We start from the raw sequence: 14,737 nt of genomic DNA, 5'->3' as shown, positions 1-14,737 counted from the left end.
TGTCAGGAGTTTACATGTTTTAGCCCCAGCGCACCACTGGCTGTAGCGCTGGTGGGACCCGTGTTGTCAGGAGTTTACATGTTTTAACCCAGCGCACCGCTGGCTGTAGCGCTGGTGGACCCGTGTTGTGAGGAGTTTACATGTTTTAACCCAGCGCACCGCTGGCTGTAGCGCTGGTGGACCCGTGTTGTGAGGAGTTTACATGTTTTAACCCCAGCGCACCGCTGGCTGTAGCGCTCGTGGGACCCGTGTTGTGAGGAGTTTACATGTTTTAGCCCAGCGCACCGCTGGCTGTAGCGCTGGTGGACCCGTGTTGTGAGGAGTTTACATGTTTTAGCCCAGCGCACCGCTGGCTGTAGCGCTCGTGGGACCCGTGTTGTGAGGAGTTTACATGTTTTAACCCCAGCGCACCGCTGGCTGTAGCGCTCGTGGGACCCGTGTTGTCAGGAGTTTACATGTTTTAACCCCAGCGCACCGCTGGCTGTAGCGCTGGTGGGACCCGTGTTGTGAGGAGTTTACATGTTTTAACCCAGCGCACCGCTGGCTGTAGCGCTGGTGGACCCGTGTTGTGAGAAGTTTACATGTTTTACCCCCAGCGCACCGCTGGCTGTAGCGCTGGTGGACCCGTGTTGTCAGGAGTTTACATGTTTTAGCCCCAGCGCACCGCTGGCTGTAGCGCTGGTGGGACCGTGTTGTGAGGAGTTTACATGTTTTAGCCCCAGCGGCACCGCTGGCTGTAGCGCTGGTGGACCCGTGTTGTGAGGAGTTTACATGTTTTAGCCCCAGCGCACCGCTGGCTGTAGCGCTGGTGGGACCCGTGTTGTGAGGAGTTTACATGTTTTAACCCCAGCGCACCGCTGGCTGTAGCGCTGGTGGGACCGTGTTGTGAGGAGTTTACATGTTTTAGCCCCAGCGGCACCGCTGGCTGTAGCGCTCGTGGGACCCGTGTTGTGAGGAGTTTACATGTTTTAGCCCCAGCGCACCGCTGGCTGTAGCGCTGGTGGACCCGTGTTGTGAGGAGTTTACATGTTTTAACCCCAGCGCACCGCTGGCTGTAGCGCTGGTGGACCCGTGTTGTGAGGAGTTTACATGTTTTAACCCAGCGCACCGCTGGCTGTAGCGCTGGTGGACCCGTGTTGTGAGGAGTTTACATGTTTTAACCCAGCGCACCGCTGGCTGTAGCGCTGGTGGACCCGTGTTGTGAGGAGTTTACATGTTTTAGCCCCAGCGGCACCGCTGGCTGTAGCGCTGGTGGACCCGTGTTGTGAGGAGTTTACATGTTTTAACCCCAGCGCACCGCTGGCTGTAGCGCTCGTGGGACCCGTGTTGTGAGGAGTTTACATGTTTTAACCCCAGCGCACCGCTGGCTGTAGCGCTCGTGGGACCCGTGTTGTCAGGAGTTTACATGTTTTAACCCCAGCGCACCGCTGGCTGTAGCGCTGGTGGGACCCGTGTTGTGAGGAGTTTACATGTTTTAACCCCAGCGCACCGCTGGCTGTAGCGCTCGTGGGACCCGTGTTGTGAGGAGTTTACATGTTTTAGCCCCAGCGCACCGCTGGCTGTAGCGCTGGTGGACCCGTGTTGTGAGGAGTTTACATGTTTTAACCCCAGCGCACCGCTGGCTGTAGCGCTCGTGGGACCCGTGTTGTGAGGAGTTTACATGTTTTAACCCAGCGCACCGCTGGCTGTAGCGCTGGCGAGACCCGTGTTGTAAGGAGTTTTGCAGCAGAGAGCAGAGTAAAGGAAGAGAGTGGGATCAAGAGAGGTTTTCTTTTTTCTTTTTTTTTTAAATATGTTTTCATTGGTCCAACCTCCACTTACAATCAAGTGTAACTCCAATTACACATAGACCCACTGATGGCTTCCTACCATAGCCACAGTAATCCAAATTCCTGCCAGACCCTACAAGACCCCACACGGTCTGACCTGTGCCCACCTCTCCTGTCTCCCTGTCGCCTCTCTGCCCACGTTTATAGTACGCTTCTGCCACGCTAGCCTTCTTTCTGCCTCTCGAACATTTCAGGCTAGTGCCGAGCATGTTCTCTTCCCAGGACTTTGCATCGATTTCCTGTTTCTTCTGTTGGCATGCTCTGCCCACTGCTCTCTAGCGTGGCAGCCGCCTTCCCATTAGTCATGTTTCCAGTCATATGTCAGCCTCCCCCTGTGTTTATTGTGTCTCTCTCATTAGAGTGTTAGTGCATTGAATAGTTTGTTTTATTCACTGCACCATGGTTAGTACCTGCCACCGTGGGTACCACCTGACCAATGAATATAGCATATACTCAATGACGTTTGTTTGTTCCCATTCATTTTAAGATGTTTTTAAACATGTAATTGTTATGTGCCTCCTAGACCTACTATTGTACACAGATTCTTAATTAAAGCAACAATAGAAGAAAGAATGCAAGCGATGCTGAAAACTGCTGAGAGGAGGTAGGTAACAGTGCACTTGGTTGGTGGGGTGGTTTCCTGTTATCTAAAGTTGTGTACATAGTTGGAGCTTCTTCACTGAGATGTCCACTTAGTCAATCAAAAGATGTAAGGGCAAATGCTTTCTTAAAGCAAGGTATGGCGTTTTACCTAGTCAAAAATTGTCCGTTAATGTCCATTCTATATTTGACTTAGTGTATTAATATGGATTGTAATGTATAAACTTATTTAAACCATCCTACATTTCTTTGCCACATTGGATTTTTAAAGAAAATCTGTCTTCATGGCCCACCTAGAAGCCTTAGCCTGATAGCTGTGAAATGACACTGAGCGCCGCTTTGAACTTCACGTGTGAGTCACGTGCAGAGACGAAGGTGCGGACTTAAAACTCTGCTGGTGGTTGTGGTGTTAATTCCAAAGGCAGATAGCAGCAGAGACCAAGACAGCCTTAATTTTAAAAACTCAACTTTGCCATCCTAAAACTTCCTAATACTTATCCCATAATTTGTTTTCTTTAACATCGTTTTGAAACATAAATGAATGCCTTACTGCGTCCTCGTGAGAGAGGTCTGATTGGACGATACACCCAGTAGAGATAGTTTCCATAGTGGGGAGGTGTCCACAGGGGACTTTGCATAGTTGGCAGAGAAGCCATTTAAAACCAGAAATTGTCTTCCATCCCTGGCTAAAGGGAAGGAAAGAGGCGGCCACGGGAGCTTTACACCTCAAGCACGAAGGCCATTTGTTACTCCATACTTAACAGATTCAGCGATTATGTCTAAGCTGCCTCAATAAAATGATGATGAGAAGAGCTATTGACATTTTCTTAAAACAAATTAACTTTGGATAGTGAGAAGGTAAATTGTAAGGTGAGAGCCTCAGTAACAGTTGCAGGGGTGGGGTGGGGGTGTTTCTTTATTAGTTGTGCAGAGAAAATGAATTTTATGACAAAGCCTAAAAATACTATGTAGAAGCCTTCACTAATTTTAATAAGATGTAATAATGTTCCCATCACCTGCTTTCTTCTGGGAGTTTCTTATGATTCAGTTACAAAACTTGGGAGTAAATAATATTCTTATATTATTTTAATAATAAAATATCTTTATATTCCTATATGATTATGACATATTATTGTAAGACTGGAACAATATATAAGACAAATGAAATAATGTGTTCCTTGGTCTTCTCTCTGACTCTGCTCACTTGGAAAACCCTGCAGTCACACCAGCTCCTCGGGGAAGCACTCAGAGGCCTCCGCCTTGACCGTGGCTGACCTGGCAGACCTCTTCACCAAAGAAACGGAAGAACTTGAATGAAGTGCACGTGGCTCAGTCTGCACACTTCACCATATTTCAGAACCTCCATAGCTTGTAGAGCAAAGTTATAAGTAAAATACCCAGTAGATGTCAGTACACACTGTTCTTAGGTGAATGAATTTCTTTTTTGGTTGTACAGTGTCTAGTAATTATGGAGCCCTTTTCAATATACTGTTTCCAGAAGATCTATAAAGATTTTAATTTTTCACTCCAAATGACACAATTATTTTTGTTCTAAAGAATATCTATATCTGAGGGAATTAAGACAGGTAATATGTACTTTTCTTTTGATAAGGTCAGTCTTAAAAGGAGTTGGAATACAGAAAGTAAACTAGCCTAGTTTTATATGACCTGATTGTTCAACCAATCTCAGTTTTGGAAGGGCCTTCAGTATCTTTAGCATATAATTCAGCAATATCTTATAGGTCATATTTTAAGTAGATAATGAATTATACTACTCTTAGTTATTTAAGTAGGTTTAGACTGTAACTCCATACATAGTAACTTTACGGTAATAAAAATCCTAACAATAAGTTAATATTGGGCAATTATTTCTTTTCTCTGTATCTTGCCATGAAAAATTGAAACACCACATTTTTCCTGTTTCTATTACATGTTAAGTAGTGTTGTATAAACAGTTAACTTTAGGGTTTTTAAGTGTATTAATGTTTACCTTAAAATTATCTAACCTGCTGTCTCTACTTTTATTTTTTCTTATTAAGTTTCTACATGTTTTAAGATCAAGGTATCTGTAAATATTGCAATTTTTATAACTTTAGTTCTTATTATGACATAGAAATATGATAGGTTTTTTTAAAATCATTGCTGTGCTAATGTCTACATTCTTTTCCTTCCCGTGTTGTGCAACTAGACTTTCACCCACAGGCACCCACATTACGGTCAGTTTGTTAGCTTATTCCACTAGTACTTATTTCAAGGACCAGTATTTTATCTTTGAAACAAGAGAATGTCATATTTACATAAGGAAATAATTACAAGTGCTAATTAGTATTTCTTCTTCTGTGAAGAATTAATGGACTTTGAAATTGGTAACTAAGGAGTAGTTGCTTATTATATCCTAGTCATTTGATGTAATACAAATGTTCCTGTTTTATTTGAACCTTCAAAGTTTTAAATGACCCTCAGGACTCTTTAGCTTCTACTTAGCTACCCAGAAAACTGTAATAGAAGTATCCCTGGGTCACATTTGTCTGAGATGCTCTGGTGCTGTGTTAAGGTGCATTTTCTTATTCTAGGTTTGATGTAATTCAGCTGAAGAAAACACACACACTTCTGGTGCTTATTCTTCAGTGAAGGGAGATATGCATTGATTCTTTTATATGAGATTAAACAAAACTGTTATTTTTATAGCTCTTTACATATTATAAAGAGCTTTCCTGTACATTCATGTGTTTAATTTGCCCAACAATCCTGTGACGTTGATATAGTTGATGTCGTTCCTGTTTAAAGGCCAAGGACTGAGGTGCAGAAGTACTGAGAAACGTGCCTGTGCTGCATACAAGTCACACAGTGGAGCTCGGGCCCTGACTCCAGACTCATGTTCTTTCTCACGCATCTGTTACGCTGAGATCCAGAAAGCCATGGTTTTAATTTAATGATGAGCATAGTTTAGTATTTCTGTTTGTTTCCTAGTATTCCTTTTGAGCTAAAGTAGAGGGAGCAATTTGATATACTTCCATTTTGTAAAAAAATCTCTCTATATATACATACATATAAATATACCTATCTATATTAGAGGAAATACCGCTCCTATTTATTTCTGTAAGATATCATCAAATAAATATTTTAGTGGAAGTTGAAATTTGGGATTTAATTTCTGAGCTGTAGAATATATGGTGTGTTTTTTTGGTGTTGTTTTTTGGTCTCTTTTGGTTTCTCAACAAAAGATGTCTAAATTGTTTATACTACAGAATCCCATATTTTGCAGACATTTGTTATTTCTTTAAAACAGTGGTAACAGTACTTCCAAATAATTGCCCAGAACAAATACAGATCTTACCCCCATGTCTTCTTGGCTGCAAACAAAGGACTTTTTTGATTCCTTCTTCTATCATTTCAGATTCTCTGGAATACCACTGTGCTTACAGATAGTTGTTCTTAACAGGTGCTGTGCTAATGAAACCGTGGGGACTAATGAGAGTTCCGGCCTTAGAGAGCCTGGATGTGTTTGCACATGGGGAAGCATTTCCCCTTACGGAGTCAGGTGAGCTGCAAGACTGAAAAGACTTCTTTATATACAGTGTATAATACATGTACTAATTTCATAGCCTTTTGCTTTAAACCCAGATAGCTTTACTGTATTTATTGCAGCTTCAATTTTTCTCTTCGTATGTGCTTGAGGCAGAATGATCCATGCATTTGATTTTAGCGATTGATCCCTTTTATATTACATTAATAACAACAAACTGAAAACTCTTGACATGGTCATTCAACAAATACCTTACAAGTAATTATTAAGCCTAACAATACTTATCAAAATATTTAGGAACTGAATTTAGCAATGTGAAATTAAGCATCACATCAAGCTACCCTTGCAAAGAAGCAATGATGTCTCTGAAATCTTCCCCTGCTCTCATTTTTTTTGGGGGGGACGTGCCCCTAGTGCAAACCAAACCCAGGACTCTCTGGTCTGCAGGCCAGTGCTCCAACCGCTGAGCCAAGCCAGCCCGGGCCCCTGCTCTCATTTACTAGCTCTCCCAAGGCAGTGTGCTAGCGTTCTTTTTGTTATCAAAAGATAACCTTTAAGAAATGCAAAATCACCCATGCTAAGTGACCTCAGGCTTAGCTAAATTGAATAAAAAGTATCTTTCAGTTTTTCTAAAATGTAAACAAAATCCCACAATAATATGCCATTTTGTAATTTTTAACTGGCATGCCAATATAAAAATGCAGTGTCGTTAAAACAGTACAGTGCAAGCAATGCATTTTAAGCCTGGCTACTCCGATAAAGGAAATCTAATCTTCAATAGTATTTTTTCAAGGTAGGATGGATTAACTCAATATTCAATGTTGTATGAGAATCTCCATGTACCTCTGTTCCATCGTGTAGCATGCAAACCACTTGCAAGTCTTCCATTACAGGGAGGACCATGTGAGCAATTTGAAAACCCCAAAGGGAATTCAACTCACCATAGGCATGCAGTGTTAATAGAGTTGTGACCCATCCCAAAGTTTGTGTACCCGACGTTTCCAAAAGGTCAATATTCAGGATGTCAGAGTTTGGAGTAAGGAGAGATTTACTGATGGAGAAGGTGCCTACTCGAGAAGATGGGGGCCTCATGGGCTCCTCAGATCTATCATAAGCAAACACAAAATTCAGGCTTCCTTAAATCCTGGGAAGGGAAAATGGGGGGCCACTTTTGTGAAAACTCCAGGTGAAAGCTAAATTCCTCCGATGGTCATCAAGTCTAATGCAGGAGCTGTTAGCCTGAGGACCATGGCGATAACCCAGGCCCAAAAGAGGTGGCACCCAAGAGACCAAGCATGTCACTCTCACAGAGTCAGAGCAGAAAAATGTCACGTGCAGGAAATATGAGAATGTGGCAGGGGCCAGATGACCATCTCTTGCCTTCCTCAGCATCTCAGGGGCTAACTCTGTGTCTTGTCTTTGAAGGTCCCACACCATCTGTTGTATCCTATTCCATTATTTAATCTCACTCACTCAAGACTGATTTTGTTCACTGAAACTGAATTTGTTCTATTGAAACCAAATCTTTTGTACTGCAGCTTATGCTACTTGTCCGTGCAAAAGAGAAATAAAATTTAACCTCCATTATCTGTGTGATGATCCTTTATACAGGTGACCCTTGTTACTAAATTGTTCAGTAGCTTTTTCTTGCTGCCTTTCAAATACTCTACCCCTTCAGCCTTTTCTTACAGGTCTTCCTCCTCACACCCCTGTGGTCTCTTTCTGTCCGGTAAACCTGCTCTGATGCTCCACACCCGAGAGCCTGCTCGAGGAACAGCAAGGACATCTTTGACATGGGATTTTTTCAGAACTGTGTGTGGTATTACTCAGTTCTGATCACTGACCCTCCAGGGCCTTACAGAGCAAATATTTGTGCCCAAATTCCTTTAGAAGTTGAATGTTTCCTCCCTTTATTAATAATCTTTGTGGGGTATATCTAGTGAGATTACCTGTGCTTTTTTTCTTTCAAGACTGTTTAGTTTATATTTAGCACATCCGCATTCTGTCCTCAGACCTGTCACGGTGCTTCTGCCCTTTCTGTGTCCCGGCTTCCGGTAGTCCAGTGAGTGCTCCATCCACTTCCTTTTCCAGACTCTTCGTAAAAATTTCCATTGACTAAGATGGGAGCATTACTGCCTGTCGATCATGTTAAATATGCTTCCTTTGTCACACAGTGGTGTCTTCTTTGGTAAACACAGCCTATGTTTTAAAGGGGAGTGTATTTTGGTGCCTGATCTTGCTTTATTGTATCAGAATGTTTATAAATGATTAGCTATTAAAGCATTAAGCATCATTGTTTTTACTTAAAACTCTCAGTGCTTGTCACTTTTTAAGTCCCTAATTGGTAATCAGGTTACTGCTCATATTTGGCAGGTAACCATTTCTACCCTGCGCTCACCTTCAGCTTCCCAGAGGACTGGCTACCCGCATGACATGCGCAAAAAATACTGTACATAGCACTTCTGTCTTCCTCTTGAAACTGACTCAAGCAGACGTCTGATTTGTGCAGTGAGTTGCTTTTAAAGGAAGATTGTTTTTACTCATAATCCTTCTTACGCATATAGCAAATGATGAGCAATTTTTCTTAAATGTCTTTGGCCTTTCAAGCATTAATGTAAAAAAATGTTTACTGAGCAAACTTTTTCATTATCCCCTTCCTTTCTTCTGTTGTGTCTTCCTGTTGTATCCCCCTTGGTTTTAAAACCGTGTCTAGGTGGTGGGAAGGCAGTTTACCCACCATTCCATAGAGGGTGCTTATCAGACCCTGCCCAGTTTCCTGGCCTCGAGTCAGTGGGCTCCTGCGGGGAGAGGCTCCTCAGATGGGCTCCGAAAGGTGAGCCCCCAAATTGTGTACCGTCTGCAGCTCCCTGGAGAGACCACCTGGTCTATAGCAGCCCAAACCGGCAGGGACATAACCCATACACACAGAAACTCTTTAGGCTCCTCACCCGTTTTCATGCAGATAGAGGCCCTGAGACCAAAAAACTTGAGAGCAAATGCAATAACCTATTTTTTAAATCATCTTCATGAAGAACAGGCAGGGCATGGGCAGACGTTTTCCCACCATGCTTGTAGTGAGTTGTGTGCACATTTTTATTGATCAGAATCAAGGGCTGCTGTGGAGAAGTCCACCCGATCGGCAGCAGCAATAGATGCAAGTTTGGTGGACTTTGTGTAACAAGGAGTTCTGTTCAATTTTGCATCCTACACTTTGTTTAAAAATAAAAGTCAAATTGTTGAGGTTGGATACAGCCACTGACTTTCTAAACTAAATGCTGTCTTCATGTGAATGTAAAAAGACGGATGATATTCTATGACTGCTCTCTGGTCACAGAGATAATAATGGTCAGTTTTATGAGTAACCTTGGCTAGGCTGTAATAACAGTTATTCAGTCAGACACCAATACTATTCTGTGTGTTGCTGTGATTGAAGTGCATAATCAGCCGACTTTAAGGGAGATTATTCCAGATGACCTGGGTGGGTTTGATTCAATCAGTTGAAAGGCCTTAGGAGCAGAGGTAGAAATTTCCCAGAAGAAGAAATTCCACCTGCGGACAGCAACTTCAGCACATGCCTGGGAGTTCCAGCCTCCCTGGCCCTGCTCTGTGGATTTCGGACATGCCACATCACACGTCAGTGCCCTGCAACACACTCCTTAACGTGTATCTCCTACTGGCTTTGTTTTCTCCGGTTGAAATCTGACTCACGCACCACTGTTGGAGAAGCTAATGTATGATACTGTTTATGCTGCCACTCTTAAATAATATTACAATGTTTCCAAGAAAATGTCCCCAAAAATGAATAGACATAGCCTAAACATGTAAAGAATAAAGGTTGCGCGCGCGCGCACAAACACACACACACACACAGATAGCTTTTGAAGTGAGTATCACCGGCCTTCATCGGTGGTCTCCGAGGTGGGTGTGCACATTCCGGGAGTGGGCAAGGAGACCCATGAAGGTGTGGAAGAAAGCTATTGGAACTGGATTTGAGTGGGGTATTATTTATAGCAGAAATTAAGTTTCCTCCTATTTGATATGCACATCAGCACTAACACCTTCATTCCCATCCACTTGGATAGCAGCCGTGAGTCGCCCAGGGAAGTGGTGTGGGAGTCACTTGTATTCTCTGTGAGGCAAAGGAGGTGTGATGAAGAGTTGCACCCTTGTTTCAAGCTGTCAGTGAGAAGGGGCCTGCAGCAGACAGCGCCGTTTTGATTATCCACGAAAGAGGGAATTTAGAACGCAAAATGTGTGCTCAAAGGAGATAGCAAAATTGTTTCTGAAAGATTTTAAGAAAATCTAGGATTCTTTACAGTACAAGTGAACTTTAAGGCTCTTTTTCCTTTTCCTGTAGTTAAAAAAACTGATATTTTCCATTTTAGGCTTTTTCTCTTTCGCAAAATATGTGGTTAAGTTCCAGAATCTCTTTAGCCATGTGAATAACAAATACCAAGAGAGGCCTGCTATTTCCTTTTCTAAAAAGTTAGTAAACACAGAAAATGCAACTATTTCTTTTTTCCAATTTATCAAGGAGTTCAGTGAATTCAGTAGAAAAGGCAGTGCCTTCCCAAGGGCGTGCCGTGAATACTTATTGCAGTCCACCGGTTGGAATAACTAACAAGTATGGTCCACATCAGAGCAGAGTTGTGTGCGTTACGAAAACATCTGCAAACATCCTGTCCGCTGAAGAGACCTAGCTAATAAACACTGCGGAGTCCGTTACAATGGACCCTGTCACTGCCCTAAATGTGTCTCATACTCCACAGTAAGTGCTGTTGGGTTCTTGTTCTTAGATTTGGCTATCAGTACCTAATTGTTACACAAACCGATTAACTTCTGTCTCCAAGATGTATTTGCTGTTGCCGACAGCTGTTTATTTCCTCTGGACTCCTGTGAACCCAGCTGCCAAGGGGGGTAGAGGCTCTGCCCTGAAATCACAAGGCGACGTCGGTGGCAGGCAGTGGGTCCCGGGGCTCAAGGGACAGTGAGCCTGCTGAGCTGACCACCCTGCAGTTACTACACCGTCACCTTGTTTCTCACACTAGACAACATCGTGAGTTGTTTTCCTCTTCAGTTGGGGGCAAACTCAACCTCAAAAAGCACTGATATTCAACAATACAAAGACAGCCCAATCCAAAAAAAAGGACTTAGTTTTTGTTTTTTGTTTTTTTTTAATAGAACTATTTTTATTTAAAAATGAAGATGTAGAAAGCATAAGGAATCTAAAAGTTCTATAATATTACTTCCAAAACTGTGTAGTCATTTCTATTTGTATGTTGAAGGCACACGCTGAACATGCGCCTTCAGGGATGGTTATCAGGGAGTGAAGGAAAGAATCGCCGTTTTAATCTTGCTTTAATGGGGAATAACTGACAAATATAATTCTATATGTTTAAAGTGTACAACACTTGTCAGGAAGCAGAAGCTCAACAGGTTCAGAAAATGTTCTGGCAAATGGCAGTTTTGCAGCTTATTTTATATATTAGACTCAGGAGGAGACCTAAGGAGGGTCACACCAAAGCAATAGATTAAGGGCAGGAGAAAGCCAACTGGGGGCAATCCTGGGATTGGATAAAAAGTAAAACAGAGACACTTCTCTTACGCTGGTGGGTCCTTGACAGTTAATCATGAGCGTTTAGGACATGTGGAGATGTATGCAGGGAGCAGATAACAGTGAGGGGTGCTGTGGTCTTGTACTCTGGAGCATGGGTGGTGCCCTGTGGGGGCCAGAAAAGATTACTCTGACATTTCAAAGGTGTGTTATCTTAGATAGAAAAGGAAAGTAGACAGGCTTACTTCAGGTAAAGATTGACCTTGGACGAGGAAGCTGCAGGCCTAGGACATGACTGGCTTTTGTTTTCATTTCAAACCACCCTCTGTGGTTGCTTTAGGTCTCTGAGTCTGTGAGTTCACCATGCAGGCCTCCCCTGCATGGGGAGGTATTGTCAGGGTTAGTATGTGGCCCCTTTTCTGTCCACAGGGCCATCATATTGGATTGGGGCGCCACCTAAAACGTGTTCTTATCAGTGTCATTTACAAGAGACAAAAGTGGAAACAACCCAAATGTCTATCAAATGATAAGTAGATAAACAAAGGTAATACATACTTACAATGACTATTTGGACATAAAAAGAAATTAAAAATAAATAAATAAAGACCCCAGCCAGTGTGGCTCAGTGGTTGAGCATCAACTCATGTACCAAGAGGTCACGGGTCCTATTCCTGGTCAGGGCCCATGCCCAGGTTGTGGGCCAAATCCCCAGTGGGGAGCCTTCAGGAGGTGGCCAGCTGATGTTCTCTTTCATCGATGTTTCTATCCCTTTCCCTTCCTCTTTCTCTAAAAAATCAGTAAAGAAAAAAATAAAGGTAATAAAGAAATAAAGTGCTGATTCATGCTACAAAGAATAAATCTTGCCCTGGCCAATTTGGCTCAGCAGTTAGAGTGTTGGCCCATGGACCAGAGAGACTTGGGTTTGGTTCCTGCTAAGGGCATGTACCTCAATTGCAGTTTGTCCCTGGCCCTGGTCGGGGTTGTGTGGGTGGCAACTAGTCGATTGTCTCTCTCACATCAATGTTTCTCTCTCTCTCTCTTCCCCCCTCTCTCCCTCCTGTTCTATCTAAAGATAAATGCAAAAATGTTCTTGGGTGAGGATAAAAAAAATAAAACATGAAAGAGATTTTTTTAAAAAAAGAATAAATCTTGAAAACATGCTAAGAAAAAAAAAACATCTTTTGGGAGAGGGTGAAGGAACTGGTCAGTCACTTAACCTCTCTGGGTCTAGGTGTTCTCAGCTAGAACACCAGGGGTTTTGACTATGACCGTGGAGCCGACGCATCTGGAAAACTTAATCTCTAAGTGTCAAGAATTGAAACTTACGTAAAATTGGTGGTGCTTATAGTGGGTAAGATCTATTCTAGTTTTAACATCTATAATTTTGTATTATTTTTAAATGAAGCTTCAACTCTACTATGAAATTTAGAAAGACTTTACTTGTCACTTGACTCCAGTACTGCAAGAAAATTAGATAGATCCACTTCTATTTTGAGTCAAGGATAAAATTATTTGTCTCTGTAACTTAAGAATGAATTAGAGCTTTGTCCACAGCTACTTGCCAGTCATAAATAATAAGGATGTGTGCATTGTTACCACTAAAAATCTGCTGACCTGGTGTTCTTATTACCTGCGTTTTGTGGTAATTTTTGACTGGACATTTATTTCAGTGCTAAGAAATTAATAGTAACAGGAATAACTGAAGTTTAAGTTCTAGAAATTTAGATGACAATATTGTGAAAATGTGAAGAAACCATTTTTCTTCTGCTAAAAAAAATAAAATGCTGTATTCTTGTATTTATAGGAAATGCCTAGAAAAGTCACCTGTATAGAGTTCAAGGTGTACTGGTGGTACCTAGGCTAGGAGAGTAGCTGGGTTCTGTGGAGTTATTCCTAATGGGTATTAGGTTTCTTTACGGAATGAGGAAAATTCTCTGAAATTAGAGAGTAGTAATAGTTGCACAATTCTGGAAATGTACTAAAAAAAAAACTAAAAAAAAAACATTGAATTGTACCCTTCAAATGGCTGGATTTTGCGGTATGTGAATTATATTTCAATAAAAATATTTTTAAATATTTTTTAACAGCACGGTTTTGCGGTGTGTTTCTTAAAGTCATTTGGCATGCAAAAGATTTGGCAGAGCCCATCCTAGAGTGAAATGAGACAGATGGTCTTCAGAATCAGTCACACATTGTAGAGAATACTGTATGCAGGGCCCGGGAACCTCCCTGATCCCCAGCAGCCACCGTTAAAATGCTGAGCATCTGGACTTGCTGGCTGGAGGTGACACTCTGCTGCATAGAGCCCTGGGACTAGCACGGCTAAACAATGCTCCGAGTTCCTAGGCATAAAACAAAGATCAGCCGTGGCCGGCTTGGCTCAGCAGTAAGAGCGTCGGACTGCGGACCAGAGAGACCCGGGTTCGGTTCCCGCTAAGGGCAAGTACCTCGGTTGCAGTTTGTCCCCGGCCCTGGTTGGGTTGTGCGGCTGGCAACCACTCGATGTGTCCCTTTTGCATCGATGTTTCTCTCTTTCCCTCCCTCCCACTCTATCTGAACAAAAAATGAAAAAATGTCCTCGGGTGAGGATACAAAAAAAAAAAAGATTACTGTTACCTCTAAAACTCATTAATCCTCATGATATTCTTTTTTTTTTTTTTTTTTTTTCTTCAGATAAAGAGGGAGGGAGAGAGGGAGGAATAGAGAAACATTGACATGAGAACGACACATCAAGTGGTTGCCACCCACACGGCCCCAATCGGGGCCAGGAACAAACTGCAACCAAGGCACGTGCCCTTAGCGGGAACCAAACCCGGGACTCTCTGGTCCTCAGGCCGACACTCTAACCGCTGAGCCAGACTGACCAGGGCAATCTTCATAATATTCTTACGTAAATCCCTAATTTGGCACAACTGCCAGTTTCTAATAAAGAATCAAATGTTCCTCCAACTCAAGGAATGACTAACTGTAAAACGTGTAGCCTCTCAGTAGTGCGTTCTTCCCATCCTAGAAATACATGATACTGCCCGTCTTCCTTCTGCACTCAGACACTGAGCTGAGCGTGTGAGCCATCAGGTTCAGCTAAAAAAATGCGATTGTGACATCAACTGTGGAATGAACTATGAGCTGTGGATAAGTCAGATTCTCAGTCTTTAACAGTTAGGCCAAATTGCTCTTTCTTGTGGGGACTGTCCTATTCATTAAAGATGTTTAACAGTATCCCTGTCC

The 14,737-nt window shown here is 42.6% G+C and overlaps 1 protein-coding gene across 4 annotated transcripts in view; it reads left to right on the top strand.

The window, feature by feature from the left end:
• Positions 1-8,434, top strand: part of SHPRH (SNF2 histone linker PHD RING helicase) — an 86,167-nt gene extending 77,733 nt beyond the window's left edge. Inside the window, exons 28-30 of one of the 4 annotated variants that reach the window (XR_004957553.1) lie at positions 2,353-2,433; positions 3,650-3,856; positions 5,872-5,972. Coding sequence is in view for 3 of the 4 variants with exons in the window: in XM_036247867.1 (XP_036103760.1) it covers positions 2,353-2,433; positions 5,872-5,970; positions 8,329-8,332 (184 nt within the window). In the remaining variant the exon portion in view is untranslated. Of the gene's footprint in view, positions 1-2,352; positions 2,434-3,649; positions 5,562-5,871; positions 5,973-8,328 lie in introns of those variants that run through there. The other 3 variants (XM_036247867.1, XM_036247872.1, XM_036247868.1) reach the window with 3 other exon arrangements.
• The last annotated feature ends 6,303 nt before the right edge of the window (positions 8,435-14,737 follow it).

Source organism: Molossus molossus, unplaced genomic scaffold (assembly GCF_014108415.1).
Source record: "Molossus molossus isolate mMolMol1 unplaced genomic scaffold, mMolMol1.p scaffold_m16_p_8, whole genome shotgun sequence".
NCBI classification, from domain to species: Eukaryota; Metazoa; Chordata; class Mammalia; order Chiroptera; family Molossidae; genus Molossus; species Molossus molossus.
The sequence above is the reverse complement of the archived record's forward strand: the minus strand, read 5'-3'. Positions and strand labels throughout refer to the sequence as shown.